General features: G+C 39.0%; 1 protein-coding gene across 1 annotated transcript in view; it reads right to left on the bottom strand.

The window, feature by feature from the left end:
* NBAS (NBAS subunit of NRZ tethering complex) overlaps positions 1-23,548 on the bottom strand; it is a 3,380,746-nt gene that overhangs the window by 2,955,061 nt on the left and 402,137 nt on the right. Inside the window, exon 9 of the mRNA XM_044064792.1 lies at positions 2,262-2,360. Within this exon, the coding sequence (XP_043920727.1) occupies positions 2,262-2,360 (99 nt within the window). The remainder of the gene's footprint in view (positions 1-2,261; positions 2,361-23,548) is intronic.

The raw sequence follows: 23,548 nt of genomic DNA on the forward strand, positions 1-23,548 counted from the left end.
TTTGAGGGTTTTCATAAAAGCAAAAATTCTTGATGAAATGTGACACAGAGTCAAATGGAGATGAGAAGAAAGAACTGTATAAATGATCAGCCTGCCAAACATTAGTGTGTGCATGTAAGACAAAAGTTGGAAACACATTAAAAAAAAAATAATGTGTAAGAAAAGCAGGAAAATTAGCTGTTTATCATAATGGCCACTCTATTAGTAGTATCATCTTTTCTGCACTCTGTCTACTGCTTAAACCCATTCCCTCATCTTTTGCTTCTCTCAGTATACCTCCACCCTACCATCACAGTTTGAGGAACAATCACTGAAGTGTACCTTTCCAACCCAGCACTAAGCACCAATGTCCCTTCTGTTCTTTGCATATATCAAGCCTCTGAGCCTTTTTATTGCAAAAAACAGCTTTCACTATCTGATCTCCCACCATCTTCTACAACACACAAGCCCTTCTTACCTAGTCCACTGCTACAGACAGTAATAATGCTGCCTGATGTTCTCTTTCCTCTGTGTGCTGGTGGCTGGAACAGGTAACAGCTCTGAGAATGCTACTCCTAACTACCTCTCCTGGCATCTTCTGCCTCTTTGACCTTGTTTGCTGCCACCTCGGCTCTATCCTCTGACAGATCTTAGGTGCCTACAAGCACTACAACATGCATCCACACTTTCCTTCTTTGTAATCACTTTGGTCAACTTCTACTTAGTCTAAGACTTGAGACTAGTTGCACTGAAATCTGGGACAACTTTCTCACTTGACTAGATGCCTAATCTCCTTGATGACCAAGGGTGCAATCACCAAGCCAATTTCTCTGTCTCCAAGCCAGATCTCATATTCTTCACTACTCCTATCTACAACCCTTCCACCTCCTACTGACTTAGTTATTTGTTTGTATTTGTTTATCAGAATAGTCCAACTGGACTACACTGCCCCTTGCCAATGGAGGCAGAGGGAGATGAGCTCAAAAACGATTTCATGCATAAATAACAACACAGTATATATATATATATATATATATATATATATATATATATATATATATATATATATATATATAACACTGAAAAGCCAGTAAACATGGTAGTATCAGGGTAAACTATGTATCATGTGTGTTGCTTTCTGATCTGAATCTAAACTGCTCACCTTCTTTCTTCATTTCTGTTATTTTGCAGATTTGTTTATCAATTACTCTCTCCTGCACTTTCAAGCAGTGTGACAGGAGTATGATAAAACTATACTGCCCACAGTTAATGTCCCCATCATTTTTTTACACTGGCATTAGAATGCTTATACTCCAGGTGAGCACACACATATTGCAACATGTTGGATATAAAAGTGGATAATGTGCTTTTTAAATTTTTGCTGCAGTGTGGAGGATGGGAACATTCTTAAAAACTGCTAGCCGGGGAAACTTCCACGTATTGGCTGGTAATGAGTTCTTGATTACCAATCACCATGGTATAAAAGGCGTGTCCCAGTTCCAAAGAAATGAGAAAGTTACTTCTGCTACTGGAGGATCATCAAGAAGGAAAATCCTGTTGGACTGGAGTAGATCAGCTTTGATGGGGCTAACTCATGAAGTGTGCAAAATGCACCGTCTATGATAGTAAACTGAAATCATAGCCCAGTCAAAGCCTACAGCCTGTACAATTTCTAGACAGCCCACTCTGGTGGTACTGATTTTCCCTAGCACTCAGGTCAAACCAACAGGACTGTAATGTACTGGATTTGTTTGGACACCTATTCTGCACACACGATTTCAGCTTCCTTGCAGGTTTGGTGGGAAAACAGCACCCTTTATGAAATCACTGTGCAAACAGTGTAGAATTTAAAGTTCATTCTCGAGTTTATAAATAAATAACCCTGACGTTTCAACCTCTTTTCGTGTATTTAACTTTGGAAAGTGTAAAATAGACTTTGACTAATGTACATTTTAGACAAGTTGTCATTAAATCCTGTGCAGCCAAGTCGGTTACTCACATCAGGAAGGACAGAGACCTTACAGTTACTACTGAGTACAGTCTCTTGAGCCAGCTATTCAATGTTACAGCAGCAATAACTGCTACTCACTCCAGTCTACCTTTAAGGTGCATGCTATTTGCAGAAATTTCATCAGATAATCATCTGTTTGTAACTCTAATGTCTACAGGCAATACATCTGTTTGTACAAGACTTTTTTCTTTAAATCTTTGTCAGCCCCCAGGTGATTTTTCTGTTAAAAGTGCATCAATTTTTCTTTCCACAGTAATAAGGGAATGATTACCTGTAACTTGGAAGATAAATTGCTGATGATATGCCCCAAGAGTAGTGGCTGCTGAAGCTGAAACTGTGGCTTTCTTGGTAACTCTGATTAGTTCCCACACTGAAAGAAAAGAAAACAATGATGTGTTACTGTGATTCTGAATCATGCAGTACATATTAGGAATATTTCAGAAAAATACTATTTTTATCAAAAGAACTGCATATCAACCAGCTGAGCTTTTACTCTTATAGCACATCATTCAATGTTTCCTGGTCAGGGGATACATCAATCTATATACACAATGAACTACATGTCTCAAGTTCTGCTGTGTAACATAACCATGAAGGAGGTAATACACACTCATCAATGAATCATTAGATCTCAGCTGTCACTTCTATCCAACTTAGCTCTGTGACACAGAGCACTAGTGCTCAACTGTGCCCCATATGACCCCAGTTTGATTAATAGCTTGTGTGCTGGAACAGCTGAGGGGATGACTGAGGCATGGCTTTATCCAGCAAGCCCACTTGGAAAGAGGGATTTGTAAGTTTCCAAGCATCTTATAACCTTGGTCCCGGGGTAGACAGAGGCCAAACCCAGAAATACTGCCACAGATGTTGGAAGGGATATGGGAGTGGCTAACCAAGCCAGGATGTCAGCAGCTCTAACAAGTCACATGTGAGACAGTGCACGTTCATAGGTAAGTACTAGGCAAGCTGACCTTGCAAGCCATTTTAAGTCTAGCCAGTCTCCTTTTCACTGTTAAGAATTAAACTCTGTACCTTGTGTCTGTGAAGTAAACATCTTAACCATTACGCCAAACCACATGTTCCTGTGCAGGCAGCACAGCTAGCTACTGTGGTGATGTGGGTACCTCCATCACCGCTAAGGGGTGGAGTTAAAGACCAGTGGAGAAAATTCCCCCATAGCTTGCATCCTAGATGACATAAAACTTCTGGTGGACATAACACAAGTTGTTCATTGCCCAAGGACAAACAGAACTGGTCACCTTAGGGTTGTAATCCAGGGGAAAATACAGACCAACATGGATGGAGGAAGAAGGTATACTCTTGTGGGACACAGAGTGCGGGGACCAGATGGGAGCAGGGGCATGTGGAGAATTTATGGCTGCCTAGAGGATGTTGTCCAATGGATGACTCTTCTCATAATGAACTGAGTACATCCATAATATGAGGATGAATGAGTTGAGTATCATGGTGGAAGGCTTGATGGTTGGCAGGCACTGGGACAAAGCACCAAGGCAAAAATGTCACATTTATCTAATTCTGTTGTCACAGTGTAATGATACACTTATTCAGTTATTGCCATTTCAAAAAATCAAGGAAAAAAATCAAAGATTAAAAAGGCTGAGATATTCATACCAATGCCCATCAACATCATCAAAAAAAAAAAAAAAAAACATCTGTTTGAGAGATGTAAAACTCTAGGATTCTACTGCTGAGCAACACGATTAAAATGTTTCTTCACTACAGTTCTTTACCTTCTATGATACTCTTTATAAGTCTGTATTAATCTGATTACCTTGCTACATTTGCTACTGTTTTTGCTGAGAGGCAGCAGTGCATGCTTTATCAGAAAAAAATGAATGTTATGCATAATACAAAGCACAATTCTCCAGTGCATCCCCTGGCTGGGGTGCCATCTGTACTGTCTGTGTACCACCCTCCATGTCGATTTCAATTTTCTCTGATCCTCAAGTTTCCTCTCACATCTCAAAGACATGATTAATGTGAATCAATAATCCTCCAAACTGTCCATAGTTGAATCTGGTGTGTTGGGGGGGGGGGGGGAATCTAGAAATAAATTTTCTGACTGATGCCTAGTGCTTGCTGGGATAGAGTTCAGCTCCCCTGCAACACAGATAAAACAGATAGTGGAGAATAAATGAATGAATTAATTAATATTTTCAGGCAGGAAACAATGAAGAGTCACATATAAATGAAGTGGAAGAATGGTACTAAAATGAATGGAAATTATTCATGATAATTAAATAAGTATGAACTTCAAAATACTGTTTTTCAATGAAATATTTAACATTCAATCCCATCACAAACACTTAGGTTAAAAAATCTAGAAACTGACAAATAGAGGATATTTGCAGTGATTTTCTCTTGCTTTAACACATGGGGCAACTCACCTGGACCTCCAGAGTCAAGTCCTGCAATGCTAAGGCACAGCACAAATCCAGCCATCCATCCTCAACACCTTTTCCCATTTTGCACATGGGGTCGGGGTATCACTTCTGCAATCTCAGTTAGAAAGTCTTGTCACCACACCAGTAAAGTATCTGTACCTTTATGAACCAGTAGTGTTAAACGCATGAAAAATTCATAAAGAAATAGTTCCGGCATCATATATGCAATCCAAACATACTGGATTACAACATTTAAAAAGCTAATGATCTTTTTTCTCTAAGGCCTTCAGTCCTGTTGCACCAGAGATGGAAGGAAAGTACAGCTGTGTAAGTAAACTTACCATAACAATAGATGTTAGAATGATCACTGCTGCAGTAGCCTAAGCTATACTTGTTTTATCCTGCACAGGATAAAACAGTCGGCCAGCTTCTGATGCTTCGGGGTACCTTCCATATGCCCAAACCATTAGTCAGTTTGAGTTAACCTGACTAAAAAGACAGATTTAGGTGTCAAGCCCTTCAGAGCTTTCATGACAACTGAGAGAGGGAGTCTTGGCCCTGAGAGGACATTGCTAGGAAAAACAAAATAGAAGTGTCCATACCCTGGCATTAAAAACACACCAAAAACAAAAGGGATGAAGAGAGGGAGTGGTTACTTCAGCAGGGATCATTTGAATATCTACTGTTATGGTAAGTTTACTTACACAACTGTACCATGTTCTTCATATTGATCACTGTTGCAGAAGCATAAGCTATGTGGGTAGATTACCATAGCTTAAAACAACTAGGAGATGGAAGGAGAAGGGCCTAATCTTAGAAAAACCTCCAATCCAGTTTTCATTTATGAGGGTCTGTCCTGGTCCTGCTCAGCTTGTCCTCCACACCACTGCCTGTAGAGAGAAATTGTGCTATGTAGCCATATTCAAAGCTAACATGGCTAGTCCCACACCCCCTCCACTTTTATCCCTCCGGAAACTACTCCCCCAGCAAAATGTGAAGCATCTATCGTGACTGACTGCTTTGGAGCAGTGACAGAGTAGGGGGGACCATAATTCAGTGATATCTGTTGTCTACACCAAAATATCTCTTTTCTGACAAATCCCATGACTGGAATTTGAAAACATAAAGGGTGTTGATCCTGGGACCAAAAAGATTTCACTTACCACTGTATCTTTCTCATGTGGAGTCTTGCCAGGAGTATCAAAAAATCACTGATGCCACGAAACCCAAAATCCTGAAGTACTCCCTTGCAGTAACATAAGTCAGAATAGAAAACCTTAGAAATAGATTTAAATGAATAGCGGTTTTATACTGTGGAAGAAAAGCTCTTTAAACTGGGTTGTCTAGTTGACATCCTAGGAACACAATCCCATCCGAGTGAGTCAAAAAAGACTTCTGAATGTTCTCTTGGAATCCCAGGTTGTGAAAGAGATCTCTCATTCAAGACAGAGATTCCTGACACCTTGAAAAACACTGCAAAGATAAGCTAATTGTCTAAATATGGAAAAAAGTGCATACCCTGTAGCCTGCAATGAGCTGTTACTGGAGCTAGGCACTTTGTGAACACTCTTGATACAGTGGATAGTCCAAAAGGTAAGGCAGAGAACTGACAATGTGACGGAGAGACACAAAACCTTAAGAAAAGTCTAAAGTCTGTCTAAAAAGCGATGCAAAGAAAACACATGGAAACAAAACAGTCTGATCTGGGGGAAGAGGACTGAAGAGAAAATTCAACTATTGCCATCTGTAACCTTGATGAATGATTTTCAGAACCCATTTGTCTGAAACAATCTGTGGCCAAAGAGAAAAATGAAGATTCAGACTTTCTGGAAGAAAAAAAGGGGTCAGGGTGGGAGGGGGGTCACAAGGTCTCTTGAACAGTCATTCAGACCCAATGGACTGTCCTTGGTTTTGGGAAGTTCCAAGACTTCTCTTTTGAACCCCCCCCCCCCTTACCATTATTCCTAAATATCTGTTTAGCTGAATGTTGCTGAGACTGTTTAATCTGTTTTTGGCAAAACTGGATGAGGAAATAGAAAATTCCTTGGACAATTTGGAAAAGGAGGGCTAAAATTCTTCCTTGGATCATCTCTGCCCTTTCATCATACTTTGAATCACGTCTGCAGCAGACGGGGAAAAAACTAAATCTCTATGGAAGGGAGAATTTAAAACTTCATTATTAACATCATCTGGGAGGTTCTGAGAATGCAACTATAAAAACCTCCTTAAAATAATACTTTTTCCAGGGCTGTGGCCACTGGTATCAGCGGGGTCACACACACACAGAAAACAAAGAGTAGTGATCTGTGCAACAGAAGAAACTAAGCTATTTAAAGGAGATTTTCCTCACAAGAAGAAATTGCAGATAAAACATTCCGGTACTTACATATTATCGCAACCAGATTTTTGCGGCTGCGAATTTAGAATACTTCAGTACAAACGAGGCCACAAACCACTGTAAGGTGGTATTTAGGGTCTGGTTTTTATTTGTTGTGGACTAGCTTTGCATTACAGGGTCTGTGAAGGGGAAGACAAACATTTGAGGAAACCCGCTTCCTGTTTTCAGAGTGCCTTACACACGCGTGCTTGAATTAGAATGCCTGCTGCTGTTCTGACGAACGGATTCTTTTGACTGTGTGGAAGGAAGCCTTCAGAGAAGGCAAAGGCAGACCCTGTAATGATGGTTTTGGTCACTTTTTTTTTGGGGGGGGGGTACTATTTGTAAAGACATCTTCAGGTCAAAATTAAAAAAAAACTGCTGACAGCCACAAAGTACAGAAAGAAGCGCATTTTCCGGCAATAAGATGTTTTGGGAAGTGTTCTTACTACGTGTGTAATCATGAAAGTGAGTTTGAGTTTATCTGTATTTGTAAAGTATGGCCATGGGGACACTTTGGTAGCACCTTAACTGAAATTATTGACTGGAGTTTGTGTAACTCAGCACTTTACCTAACCTAAGAAAAACAGCAATCCTTGCCCTTGACATATTTACAATCTCCTATTGTCGCAGGGTGTATTTGGTGACTCGCTTTTCCAGTAGCTCACATCGTCTTGACAAATGCAGGCAATGCAAAGTGGAGCACCACTGTGTAGTTTCAGGAGCAAAGAGGTACAAACTCGCACCCTTTCTCCTCTTCATGGCTCATCCCCACATTGACAGAGTAATATTTTCTTCTTCACAGTCCCCTTTATAGATTAAGCAACCTGTTTCCGCACACACATACCAAATTATGGCAGTGCAGAAATCTGGTTGCGATAATACGCAAGTACCAACGTTTCTCATACTTTCACAATTTGCTAAAACAAACTTTAACATACGAGCCTGACAAATCAAAATTTAGAAACTTAAGAGTTTTAGAAATATACACTTTTCCCCATACCTTTCAATAATTTTCCCATCTTTATCAGAAAGAGTCGGACTGGAATCAGTGAAGTGCTTAGCAGCAGTGGGATCAATTAAAGCTACAGCTGCTGGTCAAGTTTGGGAACAGTGTATAAAATTTAAAAGAATGAGGAACGTTATACGTCCTATCTGCTGTTTTGAGGCAGCTGTCTTAAGTATCAAGTAAATTGCAGGCAGAAACACATATGTATTCTAAAGCAGAGGGATGAGAAGGAACGGGTGTGGTTTCTGGAAAGTCCTTCTGTAACATCTCACAGTATTTCCCACGAGACTGAAAAACCTCACTGTTTGCCCACTGAAAAAAATGTCACATTCTAGCAATAGTCTCTTTAGAAAGAGAAACTCCCACAGGGAGAGTCAGGCAATGAGCTATCCTCAGAGTCTGAATCAGAAATCTGAGAAAAAAAAAATGTATCTTACCATAATGTCTGCCAGTTCAAATTTTGAATCTTGAATCTCTTCAGGAAAATAGGAATCTCTCCTTATTTTACCAGAAACTACTTTACAAGAAGGAGCAATAGCCTGAATTAAACTCAGAGCCAGAACCAGTAAACTGCTCCTATCCAAAGAAATTTCAGGAGAAGTACATGCATGCTTGGTTTCCTGTTTCCTTTTGACAGGAAAAATTGAGTTGACTAAGTTACTAATGGTTGCAGCTGTTTCCCCACGGATAGGCACAGCATTCTGACACAACAGGGGAACCTTCCCTGTTCCCCCTCTCAGAACCTACAAGAGCGGCTCTCTCTTGCCCACTAAGGGGACTCCAACAGCCACAGAGGACACTGTTAACCCTTAGTCCACAGCAGCTTTAGGTTCTACACAAGAGGATCTGGAGTAAAAGATGAGTGGTCTGAGGTAAAAAAGAAAAATGGCCACAGCTGAGTCACCCACTTGTGGATGAGGCAGTTTGCTGGCCTGCTGCAGTGACAAAGGGTGTTTGCTTAACTTTTTCTTTTTGTGGCTGGAAGAAGGACAGACCATGGGACCGGTAGTCTGTCCCATGGTCAAGCTGAAAATGGTGCCTCTTTCCTCGGGAAGACAAGCAGCAATTGCTGGTAAAAATTACCAGTCCACAAAAGTTATTTTCTGCTAACAGAAAAGACAGTAAAAAGCATTTACAACATTACGTCAGACCCCCAAAACAAAAATAACCAATTTCTCTATAGAAAATAAATTTTTCAGTTAGACTGCTTTTAAAATGAGAGAAAAAAATGACTGTTCTGTTTAAAAGTATACCACAGTCTCCAGAGAGTCCATTCAAAATACTTTTAGCTTTAAAATAACTTTCCTGAAGAAGACAGTAATAAAACAACAATAAAATGAAGAAATTTTAAGTTTTTTTCCTAAAAGGGAACTTATGCACCCAGCAAAGGAAAGCACAAGCTAACCGTCGATCCTTGAAAGCCTCAGAGGAGCATACCCTTCAGCAGCAGTAAAGCTCTGAAGGACTTTGCACCCAAACTTGACTTTCAGTCAGCTCAGCTGATGCTTGACAGTTTGGGCACATGGAAGGTGCCCTGAAGCTTTTGAAGATGGATGGCTGTTGTATTCTTGACAGGATATAACCCCTGTAGCTAAGGCTAGTGGAGCAGTGATCAATATAATGGATATAAGGAGATTCAGACTTTCTGGAAGAGATATGGAACTGCCAGAGTGGGAGGGGGAAACATTTCCCTTACACAGTCATTCTGACTTCTTTGACTGTCCTTTGCTCTGGAGGAGGTGATCCTGCTTTCTTTTTGGAACCTCCCTGCCACTGTTTTTTAAACATCTGCTTGTCAGCATTTTGCTGAGACTGTTTCGTTTCTTGCCAAAATTGGATACGAAAGCATTAAAAACCTTGGAAAATTTAGAGATGGAGGAGAGATTCCCTGTATCAGCTTACCCCTTTTATCAGATTTTTTGATAACCTCTGCAGCAGACAGACCAAAAACTAAATCTTTATCCAAATGTGAATTTAAAATCTCATTTTTTGCATCATGTGGAAGGTTCTGAGAATGCAGCCAGGCACACCTCCTTAACATAGTACTAGATTCAGTATCAACCTAAGAAATAGAAAAAACTGTCCACCACAAAGAAGATTTTTCCTCACAAGAAGGCACCACAGATAACATCTTCCTCATTCTTCCACAATTAGAATAAACTATGAGGCTGACGATTCAAAACTCTAAAAATTAAAATTGATTCAATATGCAGATTACTCTACCATCATCTGCTCTTCAAATGCCTTTACTCACTTCCAATAAATAACTCAGCAAATTGTCATCTCCATTGAAACCTGGCTTACAACAGCATAACCCCCCCAAAACAAACTCTTCCTATTTACCCCCAAAACTCACACCCTTGACAAAGCATCTGTCAAAATCGTTTTGGCAACTGACATTGAAAATGAATTAGTCCACCATACCAAAACTATTAGGAGTCATAATAGAAGACATTCTTAAATTTGACCTCCACATCTAAAGCAATATTAAGAAAACTCATCAAAAACTAGGCATGCTGTACAGAAACAAACATTTTCTGAGCAAGCCCACAAAACTTACTCTAGCCAAAACCAACCTCCTGCCCTCCCCACTCTACAAATTCTAATCCAATTCCAATTTACAATCCCCCATAAAAAACAAACTTGAAAGCTGCTACAACAAAATTGCCGAGTTTGCTACTAATTCATCTTCCTTTACCCATCACTGTAAAGGTCTGTATACCCTAAGATGGCTAGAACACCCCCCTCCACCTCTGCTTCATTCAACTTATAAAAATACATAAACTCAAACACAAACCATTAGCCTCATCAGCTCTTACCCCTTTAATCAACATATATTTTCCAAAAATAACTCTTACATCAGAAGACAAACAACAACTCACCATAAATAAACCAAAATAAATCCCCTGGACAAAGCCTATACTCGTACTCAGTAGCAAAAAAAATGGAACTTCTTACCTCTAACCACCAGAACTATTTCTAACCTACCCAGCTTTAAATGCTCCGTAAAAGAATATCTTACAATATCCTGGACCTGCTCCTAACTATACTTCACTAACCCCCTTCAAACTAGATCATGCTTCACAACCCTCTCCCAGCCTCCTACTCTACTCCTTTTTTTGTTTTCCTACCTCCTTACTTCATTCACTTCAAGTCTGCAGAGCTTTCCTCTACCTCCTTTTCTTTCTTCCCTACTTAAGCTACCTGAAGACACCCTACACTGCACTTTTATAATTTCCTTCTCTCTATCCTTCTTCCTTCTATAACGATAATATGAACATCTCTCCCATACCAAAGCATCACTCAATTTCCCCTCACTGTCTCTCATCATGTAATCTTGGCACTTTTCCGTTAACAGGGAAACAGTCCTGGCGCGAAACATAGAACGGAAAAGTCAGCCTGTAATTTCACTTTACGGTACATTATACTATGTAAGGGATGCATGGGGAGTCTAGATACTGGAGGTAGTCTGCAATTTGGTGCATATGCAACAACACAGCCTAGTGGATGTAACTATCAACCTCTGCATAAGAAGTTGGGACAAAGACAAAGTTCCAACATCACGGAGAGATTTTAATTGCTTGTTACCTCGTATAAACTTAGAAAATTCATAGAAAACCAGGTTTTGATGTAACATGTATTTTCTAAATGATGCAATGTCCAAAATTCAATGTTTGTCATTATTTACTTACATCCCAAATGATCTGTCAAACAACCACACATTTTTTGAAGCGAACACCAAAAATATGACTTAAAAATGTGGACATTCTGTGAAAATCTGGACAGGTGCAAGGTAACAACTGGCAATATACAAAGTCAAGCTGGTAATTCTATTATTTTATGTGTTTAGTCATTGATGTGCACCTTAAAAAAGTGAAATATGTCTTTTAGATGCTGCTGTAACCACTTCAGCAAGCAAAGTTTTCAGCACCCGCAATCTAAATAGGGTAAATTACATCCGCAGAGACCAGTCACCCGTGGATTCCCCCAGGATTCTGGGATGACACCTTTCCTGTTTGGCTTTTACTTCTCTGAGGTGAAGGTTGATACCAAGGGGTTCTGGCTGAGTACGTTTGCACCATTAACGGAAAAAGGGCTTTTACTTCTCTGAGGTGAAGGCTGATACCAAGGAGCTCTAGATGAGTAAGTTGGCACCGTTAATGGAAAAGTACCCTTTTCCATTAATGGGGTAACAGTCTTGCCATGAAATATAGACGGAAAAGTCAGCATGTAATTTCAATAACATTTCCCTTACTTTTCCGTCTATATTTCGCGGCACAACTGTTGCTCCATTAACGGAAAAGTACCATAATGTAATCTCTAATATCTCTTTAAATATCTTATTAAAATTGTCTCAGGTCTCATTTCTCACATACTAATCTATGCAATAAATAATATGACTTTTGAGTTTTTCCTCACATATTTTCTCAAACTCATGTTATTATTTTTCATTGTAGTGTACTATGAAACATATGTTCTATATGTTCTTCCCATTACAACATTTTTTCACACTTATGTTTTGTAGTGTAACAGGATACTTTGTTATTTAACATATTTGCCCTTGATATTTTGTAATGTAATATGATCCTTTGTGATTTAAAATATGTGTACGTGATGTTTTGTAATGTAACATGGCACGTTGTGATTTAAAATATCTGTACCCGATTGTGGAGCTTTTCTCCCCAGGCCTTTCCTGAAAATGGGCACTTTTTGGCCCAGATGGACTTTCCCGGTAAACAAATGTTAAATAAATACATAAAAGTTGCAGAAGCACACACTTTTTTTCCTCAAACCTATGAACTGTTTTACCATTCTTGTAAGAAGAAGAAGGATTAGAATTAAAGTGCTTGTCAGCAGCTGGATGGACTAAGGCAATAGCTGTGGGATCAGGTCTGGGATGACTCCACAGAAATTTGAAAGACTGAGGAACTTTGTACATTCTATCTGCCTTCTAAGGTGTAGCAAGCTGGCTATCAGGGAAACCTGAGGTTGTGAAAAACACATCCAGTAATACTGCCAGCTCTGGGGGGATGAGAGCAAGTTTTGGGGATTCCAGTAGTAAAATCTGATAGCATTTTCTGAAGGACTAAGAAACCGTAATGTTCTCCCACTGAAAACACTGGCACATTCCACAAACAGTCTTACAGGAAGAGAATCCCTTTAGTGATATTCAGATAATGTGCTCTCCAGTGAGTCTGAATCAGAATTCTGAGGAGAAATCTCCATCTGTCTCATCACATTCCTATGCAGAGTGAATTTCTTGAATCTCTTCAGGAAATGAGGAATCCCTTTTCTCTTACCAGAAACCACTTGAAAAGAAGGGTCAAATAGCCTGTAAAAGACCATGAGCCAGGTTTAATAAACTACTGCTGTCCAGTGAAACTGGAACAGGAAAAATATGTTTAGTTTTATGTTTCTTTTTGACAGGAAAGCTACGGCAAACAGGATTTTTAATGGCAGCAACAGCTTTCCCAGAGATGGGCACGACATTCTTTTTTTTAGCAGGGGCATCTTCCCGCTCTCTTCTTCCAACACCAACAAAAGTGGCTCTTCCTTGCCCACTGAGAGAACTCCAACAGCTACAGAAGATGTGGCTAACCCCCATTCCATAGTAGCTGTATGGACAACATTAAAGGGATCCTGGGGAAAAGGATGAAGGGTCTGAGGAACAAGCTTTAGCCACAGCAGAGTTGTCTACCTGCAGCTGAGGTAAAATGCTTAGCCTGCTGTAGTGTCAAAGGCTGTTCACTGTTTTTTACTAGGCTAATGACCAGCAAGGCATTTATAAGCCTAGCCATGCAATCCAACCCAACAGTATCACTGGCATTTATTAGGAGAGGGTAGGTTAGTTAGGAAGACTCTACAGGTAATGTGGGGATGGGGGTATGTTAGTTTGGGCATTAGTCTCTGCCTGTATCAGAGACATGGGTCCAGACCCAGGGTGAATTTCTGATTCCCCATCCATTGGTCAAGTTTACACCTGAATATGATTAGGGATGGACTCTGCTTCCCATAGATGGGGAACCTGCTCCAGATCATGGTGATTCTCTGAAATACATATCTGTCTCACCAACAGGTCTTATTTATGTCACAAGCAAAATTTAAATCCTTGAATCTAGTGGTTCTGATGAGGTTTGTTTAGTGGATGTGCAAAAGGTCCATCAGATCTAGATCAGAGGATGCCTTGTATGCCAGGCACAGATCACTTATAAAATTATATAAAGTCACTTCCTCCCAAAAAATAAAACAGTAAAAAGCACTCCAATACATTTTACTTGCCCCAAAAAGTAATTTAAACACAGTTTATCCACAGTAAAAATGTCTTCAGAATGTTTAAAACAACTTTTAAACTGTCAAACACAAAAGTGTACTTCTATTTAGAAGTACAGTAAAATTGCATGACAGTCAACAAAAATACATATTCCCAGCTTAAAATGTACTTTCCCACAAAGGATAGTAAGTTAACATTAAAAATAATAAGTGGAAGATTTTTCCCCAAGGGAACTCATCTACCCAGCAATAGAAAAGCACAAGCCAACAGCTGATCTTTGAAAGCCTGCAGAGAGGTGCTCTCTTTAGCAGCAGGAAAGCTCTGAAAGGTTTGATGCCTGACTAACGGTCTGGGCATGTGGAAGGTGCCCTGAAGCTTTGGCAGTGGCCAGTTATTATATCCTGTGCAGAATATAACCCATACAACATAGGCTACTGTAGCAGTGATCAATATGAAGAACATTATATGTTATCATGTGAAGAGAAGAAGCCTGTGGCTACAAAATGAACAAGTATAGGAAGCAGTGAGAATAGATATGGTACTCCACCTTATCTTTATGTAAACACAAATAAGGTGTCTCACTAAGAAGGCACATGTGTCACAGAAAGGGCAAATGAATGCCACCAAAAATACAGCGGTCAGATGAGAAATGTCAGCTCATAAATGGGTAAAGGCAGCAAAGTCTTGCATGTCTAGGACAAAGCTGATGTCTTGGGAGAGTTACTGACTTCTGGCTGGACAAGAGATCTCTTGTACTGAAAACTGATGAAAATTGTTCCAAAAAATGAAAGCTAACAAATCACATCAACATTCCCCAGTTTATGAAATGCCAAAAAGTTGATTAAGTGAATTAAAAGAAATCGGTCAAAGCAATAAGAAACATCCTTACTCATAGAAGAGAAAAAAATTGTTCTCAGTGTCTTGAAATACACAAAGAAAATAATAAGCTAAAATAAAAAAAATAGACCATGTTCTACAGAAACCCTTTCATTGAGGCTTTGTATCAAATGGCTTAAACCTCTAGACTCCCTAACATCCCACACCTGTGTATTGCTGTTTGCTCAGTAGCCAGTGAAGTAATCAGTCTGGCTCAGGGATGTCTATATTAACGTAGCTGTCCTGAAGATACAGACAGACATAGCATTTGGTCACAGAGAAACAAATCAGCCCAAGAAAAAAAAAAAAGAAGTGATCATAAGAATTTTTCCCTGACTGTAAACTGGAAAAAATGACGGTATGAGCACCGGAAGAAGGGAAAAGGTGCACCGATAACAGTTGTTTACATGCTACTAGATGACTGCAACCTGGCAGAAAATGTTAGGTTCAAATTTAGTGGAGGATACGCAAGTCAGTTTTACCACTCATTGGCATATAAAAACATGGAAAAGTCATAATTTTCTGCTCTCAAAAACAATAATACCTCACTTAAACAATGTACAATGCCATATTTCCATTCTACCATTAAACTGATTTAACAATTACCTTAAAGATAGTTAATACATCCACAGGCAAAGAAACTCATCACTGAATTCAGAACCGACCTCAAAGGCCTAAAGTAGGAGACCCCCGGCTCTTCAGACTAGATGGAAATTCATTTCTGGAATTTTCTTGGATCACCAGAATGTGTATGATACTGCTCTGTTGTGTGCTGTGGATACCCATTAAATAGGCAAAAAGCAGTCATGTGCAATCTTTTCCACTCATGAAAAAATATCATTGTGACTTGTGCCTCATTCTGAATGGGAGCAAAATTAGCCCTGTGCTGTTTGTAGCAGTCACTTAAAAAGTACTGGCTTCCAAATACTCACAATCAAGACAAAATAGGGAAGTATTCTTTACACTGATAAAATTAAATACCTAGGCACGACCCTGGATGGGGTACTTTCAATAGAAGCACATATCAATGTTGCTGTTAAAATTGTGATTAAATGTTAGGAAGCCTAAATAGGGTCAAATACTACCTTTCCAAAGTACTAGAAATAAGTTCATATGCTCATTCTTCACTTTTCCTTGGAAATATTTTATACAATGGACCAACAATTTGACTCTTAAAAAAGCTAGAACAAATCTCCTAAATATAAGCCACACTCATACTTAATTCAGTACCAAGGACACATTTAAAACTCTGAAATAACAGTCATTTAAACATAAACTTGATTATTACTTACTAAATAAAGCCCATCTCTCTCTTCCACCCTGTAGTTTCAGAGAATGGGATAATCCACCTTGAAACCAAAGACCTGAAGGTAGCTTCCTTTTTAAAATGAACAGTAGTAGTAATGCATGTAGTAATGTCTTATTCAGAAATTCATTACGTAGTACACGGAACCATCTCCTGTCCCAAGTACAGAGCATATGATATGCCAAATATACACTTTCAGGAAAAAAAAAATCTCTTAGTGGATACCGTACTGATTGGGTCAAAAGCATTTGCAAACTGGCATTAAAAAGGGTGACTTCTCCCTAGAACTTTATTTCTAATAGACTTTTTATACAGTCGCCTGGCAACTACACGTTTCTTACCCCATCAAAGACACTAATGAGAATATAAGTATGCTATGAAGTAATACACCTGCTACCTACTGTGACCTAATGCAATCTCCAACAATATGTACTTATATATTGCCTTTACTTATAATGTATCTTATCAGTTAGCTTAGTTAGTTGTCTCCTCTTTCTCTGCACTATCAGCTCTCTGATATACAGTGGATACAAAAAGTTTACACAACCCTGCTAAAATGCCAGGTTTTTGTGATATAAAAAAGGTGCTTCAACAAAGTATTAGTTTAAGGGTGTGTATACTTATGCAACCAGCTTATCTTACATTTTTTATTTTTTCCCCTAACAGGTTTGTTTGTTTGTTTTTCAATTGAATTGTACAGGTTATAGGTCACATTAAAGGTGGGAAAAGTTTGGAAATGATTTATTGTGGTCTCATTTTTTATATCACAAAAACCTGGCATTTTAACAGGGGTGTATAAACTTTTTATATCCACTGTATGTTAGTTTATAATTTAAACACGGCCATCTCATTGTAACAGTATGCAAAGTCTTGTTGTTGATGTCAGCTTGCATTGGTTAACATGAAGAAAGGGCAAATGTGATGCACAAACTGAATTAACATGTCACTTTATCACTTTATTATTTCCCAGGAAGATCTGTATGGCATTTTCTTTTCTAGGCCTTCACTGAATATGGATAAGACAGCAGACAACCCAGTTATTAAAATATAAAGGAAATAAAATAAAGATGTGTTAAATTAGCCCCTGGCAGACAAGTGGCCTGGAAATGGATTGTTCCAGATGATGTCATTCTCTCAATGCCTCCCGAAAGAGTGAGTAGGAAAAAAATGTATCCCCCGTTCCCACGGATGAGCAGGCCAGCAGTGGCTACTCACTCCAATGCTCCCCACCGTGGCTTTTTCAGCACCTGAACCGCTAATCAAATTCAGGCAATTTGGACCCAAATCAGGGCTTTATCCCAAGCTACAGTGCAGAGGCCATACTCAACTATGTGTGCATACAAAGATACTACTACTAAATGCTGGTATATTTCATAAAGGCCACAAAATATTTACAATATATGATGATGCCACTAGACATCAATAACATTGTGAAAATTAAAGGAGACTGACAGGCTGAACATATACAAGTAGTAATTTTAACTATCTGTACATACAACAGGAATTTGTAGGTATTTTGCAGATCCAGGAATGAGCAAGTATGTCATTTAAGGTAACCGGCTATAATTATGTAGAGCCAATAAATGTAGCTTATAGAAAATTTGTTAGATAAAGTTTGGAAGGGTGCACGGTTCATAAACATGTAGGCTAGGATGAAACTGTTGTTGTCGTAAGTGTGACCTGGACAGGGAATTTAAGAATAAACAACAGTAATACAGCCACAGAATAAGAGACTGGACTAAAAGGACAGCAGTGAATAATGAAGTTTATAATGAGCAAAACCAAATTATATTGTACAGCTACCATATGGCATAGTTACATAAATTAAGGACTGGGTACTTAGCTTTGTGCTTTTTTCAGTCATTATGAAATGCTTATATAAACTAGGGATTAGGTTTAAAAAAAAAAAAAAAGTTTCATTTACATGTTAGCTAGTCTTTCATGGATATTTTGAAAAGTTTATTGGACAAGTTTCTTCAAATGGAAGTAGGAATTTAATTCCACAGTTTTGTTATATAACCGATAAATAGAGTCCTTAGTGAGTTTGCTTGATATTTGTGTTTGTATAAAACAATTGCTGATTGACTGGTTTGCAAAGAGTATCACATACCATTTTGAGATGTGCATTTAGGAAGAATATGTCGGAATATGAGATTGGTTCTAGTCAGTTTAGGTATTTCAAAACCAAGCAGACAAGGTTTTGCTGACTACACGGACTACTGGTTTTGCAATTTTATTACAAGTTTGCCCTCATCTGGTTATCTGACTGAACTGCAGAGTTCTGAACACAGACAAAATGTACAGGATGCTTGGGAATAAAAAGGTTTGGCTGCAACGATGCGTACTCTGTCAGGGAGATAGCGTTTGGCTTTACACAGCAGTCCTAATTTATGTTTTTTTTTATACTACACATTATGTGTGGTGGCTGAATTTCAGAAACTGTTCAATAACTAGTTTACCTGTAGGGGTAGCATCTCAATGGTATATTTATTGTAAGAACAGTTGGTTGTGGTGTAGTAGAATGCACAGCATTTCTTTTGTTTTGGGGGAATGTAGACATAATCTAGTTTGTTCTATTTTTCTATGTCTGAGATGGACACCTGTAGATTAGTTTGTAGCTAATTGATGGCTGGGGCTTAATACAACAGTGCTGTATAGTGAATGAGAGACGCTGTGCGTGGTGCAGTTGTGTGCATTTTGCTTATAAAGATACTGCAGAGTAAGGGGCCTAATATGAAGCCTTATACCACTCCCACCGCAACGGTGTGTGAGGTTGATAACATACTGTTCCATGGTGAACATTTCATTCTCTATCTTAGAGAACTGAGAGAGCCAGCACAGTTTCATTGCCGAGGCCTAGTTTTTTTTTGAAGTCAGGGTAATAATACAGAGCACAGCTTTATTAAATACATTTGATAAATCAAAAATATCGATGCTACCACATCACCTTTGTTTCAGTTCGCTTGTTCAAAGATTATGAACATTATTAGGGTTGTTTCTGTGCAGTGCCCTGACCTAATATTAAGCTGTTATAGATACTACACTATTTTTAGGTAAACAATTAAGAAGTTGTTTATTAATGTATGTTTATTTCAAATTGTTGGGGACATGATTAGTAGTGATGGTCTGTAATTACAGAGTTCACGGAAGGTGCCCCCTTTATGGAGTGATATTATATATGATAGTTTCTAGAGATCAGGTACTGCTGACCCCAAGCCACTTATGACTAAAATACACAATACTCTATGGTAGCTGCTATTATACAGAAATACCACTATGGTAGACAATCAGATGCTAAAGAGATAGTTTCACATTTCTGTAGAAGATTCTTGATGATGTCTGTAAGAGTGGGCATGAAAGTATTTATACTGCAGCATTCAGACACTGCAGTACAAGGACTTTTGACAAAGTTTTCAATATTTATATAAAGTGTATTAAATCAGCATATTACACTGTACAAACCTTTATCTCAGAAAGGCAAGGTTGAGATTTATTCCTGGGCATGTGCTTTAGGAAATTACTTATAAAGAACCACATTTCTGAGTTTCTTGTTGTAAGCACATTGCAGTTTAGTAAACTGATCTTTTTTGCACTTTGTCTTATATTCTTAGCTTGGTTTCACAGGTGTCTATAGAGCTATGTTAACTGTAGCACGCTGTTTTGATGCACTTGTTACAAAGTAGCTTCATTTCCCAGTAACCCAGAGTGCAAGCATGGATTTCTGTCTCTCTCTATTTTTCTGTGTGCTATGATTAAAAGCCAGGAAGGTTTTGTTAAAGTGAAGTACTGCATCATCTAGATATTTTCTGGAGTGCAATTGCAGCTCTTTAGGGCAGATATAGAGATGACTTTGTTGAAATTTGCTGTATTTCTGACTAGGCTGTACTGCATGCTTTTTGTTCATTTTTAGGAGGGTTTCACACAACTTACATTGGGTGTGGTCACTGTATTATTAAGATGTGATATTAGTATCTAATTTAGGATGTTTTCTTTACCGCTAGCTTTGTTAGTTCTAGTACTTGTTAGGGATAAGCTGGTTTACTCAGAATAAACTGAATTTGGATGGGAAGACCTCTGCACAAGTTTGGTACAGTTTATTTTTAGGTAATATTTAAACAGTGAGCCATGACAACCATAATGTAGGCTAGCATTTAGCATAGAGTATTAAGGCTGTGAGCTGCAGCTCCTGTGGTACAGGGTTTGATTCCCTCAGCTTCAGTTACCTAATGTGTGACCTTGAGTAAGTCAATTAACCAGACAGTGCTGAGGGGCAACTCAAAAATTTGGGGTAGCTCTACTCAATGGCTCCCTGAACTAAAAGCCTAGTACCTACTTATGAACATATAAAAGTACATTTTCTGTGGTCAACATATTTGCATCAGGAGATATGCATTCTGTACATTTGCATATGGACTTTTGTTTTTCGACCTTGAGTCATACGAGTATTAATTCTACTTTTTGAAAATTATCTTGTATTCCGTACAAATACCTAAAGTGCAGCAACTTTTGAGTGTATTACTGTATCACCACCATCATCCCTTTTTGAAATGTGGTCACTAAGAATCATGTTAAAGTCAGGGAGTAATATAAGATTTCTTTATTATGTAGTGTCAGTGGCACAACAGGTAGCACACATTCGCCTTTCAAACATTAGGTTGTAGGTTCTATTTCTACATCAGGTAGATGGAGATCGATTGCTGACACTGCTGTGCAGTATAAAGGGGTTGCTGCACTCCTGTGTGTGTCATCCTTCGAAGAGATGTTAAACCGACGCCCCACCTGCCTGAGTTGGTAAAAGATCAGCTGGATGTAAAACACCCCAATGCACCTACTGAAAAGAGTAAGGGAAGTTCCTTGATGTCCTGGCCAAATTTCCCCTAGTAGAAATACCACCTCAGGTCTCTTCTGAAAAGGGACTACTAGACTAGTGGGGCTAACCTGGTTAACAAAAGATAAATAAATAAATCTTTTATGTGTATTTTTATACATGCGTCTGTAACTGCTATTACATCGGGAGTGTGCAATGATATTCTGCTATATGCCATGCATAACTAAGATTCTTTTAAAAATACCTCAGAAGTACACTGGTGCAAAAAGGTTTTATGCTGGATGTTGACGGCAGACTTGATTATGTAAGTAAATCAGGATAGTCATGACAAAAGATGGTCTTGAGTTGGAATGTACATCTTCATATGGTAATAAGCATTTTGTCTTACGCTTATTCTACACTTTAGTTTTTTTATGCCATGTTTTGAAAGTACGTGGGTTTCTTTACAATAAAAATGATTAGGTCAGTATAAGTATTTTACTTTTACAATATTGTTGGTGCTATGATAAATATGTTTGGAGTTTTTTGTCCTTGTATGACTGAGTATAATATCTAAGAAACTATTATTTTTTTTTACATGGCCTTGTGCGTCTTTTCCACAATTACCACGGTGGTGCAGCAGTAGCGTTGTTGCCTCACAGCAAGAGGTTCTCCCGTTTGATTCTCGGCTGGAGTGCGAGGAGTGCCTTCTGTGTGGAGTCTGCATGTCCTCCTCGCGGTCGAGTGGTGTTCCAAAAGACATGCGTGAATGGGCATGCCTTCGTTGAAGGTTGGGCGTCGGGCTGGCAACTCGCCACTGTAAAAATCTACTGCCAATCATTAGCGGACCGGAGTTCCACTGTGGCAACCCCTAACTGGGAAAAGCCGAAAGACAAACCACAACAACAACCTGTGTGTTTTTTTGAGAATTATTTAAAATCTGAGATTTTTCTCCAGTAGGTTGGGCTGAGGCAGGTTTAGTAGCTGTTTATTATAGTTAAAGGTAGAAGAAGACTAAGAATTGTGATGTTTTTCAGTAATATACATTTTATAATTATATTTTTGAGGTTTTGGTCAATGATGGATTTTGCTTTTTGTCATTATGGATATGGACATTGCTAAATAAAGCAGTTTTGCGGTGGTACATACATTTAACTAGATGGCATACGCCATTCAAAGGGTTAAGTGAGACAGGAATGATAATGATAATGAGGCTGATGTAGCTAATTTACGTGCTCAGGTGAAGGGGCTACTAGGAAATGCAGGGGAGGGGTGGTTAAAGTTTAGGACCCAACTCCAGGCATCAACAATAACAATCATGCTAACAATTTGCACACAGTAGGTAATGCATTCAGTCTTAGACTCACAGGTAAGTACTGAATTAGCTGTCCTTGTTGGCCATTTTAAGGCTAACCAATTTCTCTTTTTGTGCTCAAAGTATTCTACCCCATTTTGTTATACAATGGCCTCATCCATTCCATGGCCGATAATTATATACTAGCCCTGATGAGAATAACTGGGATCATATCAAAGATAATTTGAGGGGACCCATGCATGGGATAAAGCATTTAGCAGCTGCATATGTTCATTTGTAATACGGGAGGGGGGGCAACCCTGCAGTAAATTTTCTGTTTCTCATCCATAGATCTAAGCTGTACTAGAAAATGGGCAAGGATGAACTTTGTGTTATGTGGATGGGGAGTCTGTTCCTCTGTGAAATATACCTGTCCTCTGAAACTGTTCTGCTGATTTTGGAGATGAGGTTTAGATCCCTAGACTAATTATTTCTGACGCTATATGATTTGCTTGTGTACAGTAAATCCATCAGTAAATGGTAGAAGAATGCCTTGCATGCTTGACACAGGTCACCTCTTAGCAGTCTGTAGGATACCGAATATAGTGATAGGGCTTTGGTCGGTTCACGCAGGACAAGTTGTTTAGGCCTTGTATCCTTTTAGCAATGTATCTGTGTGCGCATTCCAGTTGTTGCATGTGTCTGGACAGATACACAGACAACCTTGTAGACTGCTTGTGTAACTATGCATGACAGCAATAAAATGAGGTACAACTTCCTCGACCACTATGCATCTAAGTGTGCAGTCTCTATGCTTAATACAAAGTCAAATGCCTTTGAAAACAATTTTTTTGCCCCCACTGCCTGCAGACTGTTTTGCAGACTGTCTTTCAGTCAACTGCCCCATTTGTTGGCCATTACTGGGGTGATAGCCTACTAAGAGGGGCCTGTTAGTGAAACAGACATCAGAGGTAATTTGAGTATCTGCTTAGCCCTTATGTCTGCACATGCTTGCTCATGTCCAAGGAAATGGCATGCAATGGGCAGGAAATGGCATGCAATGGGCCTTTATAATGCATGCTGTAGCACTATCTAATGTGTTCAACTGGCCCTGCTCCCCCTGTAGATGAGCACTTCTGCATGATTCCTGGTCTTCACTAGGGATAATTCCCTGAAAAGTGTGATCATGAGCACAGAAACCCTCACATCTCTT

This window comes from Protopterus annectens, chromosome 1.part0 (genome assembly GCF_019279795.1).
Source record: "Protopterus annectens isolate FY-2018-M chromosome 1.part0, PAN1.0, whole genome shotgun sequence".
Lineage (NCBI taxonomy): Eukaryota > Metazoa > Chordata > Ceratodontiformes > Protopteridae > Protopterus > Protopterus annectens.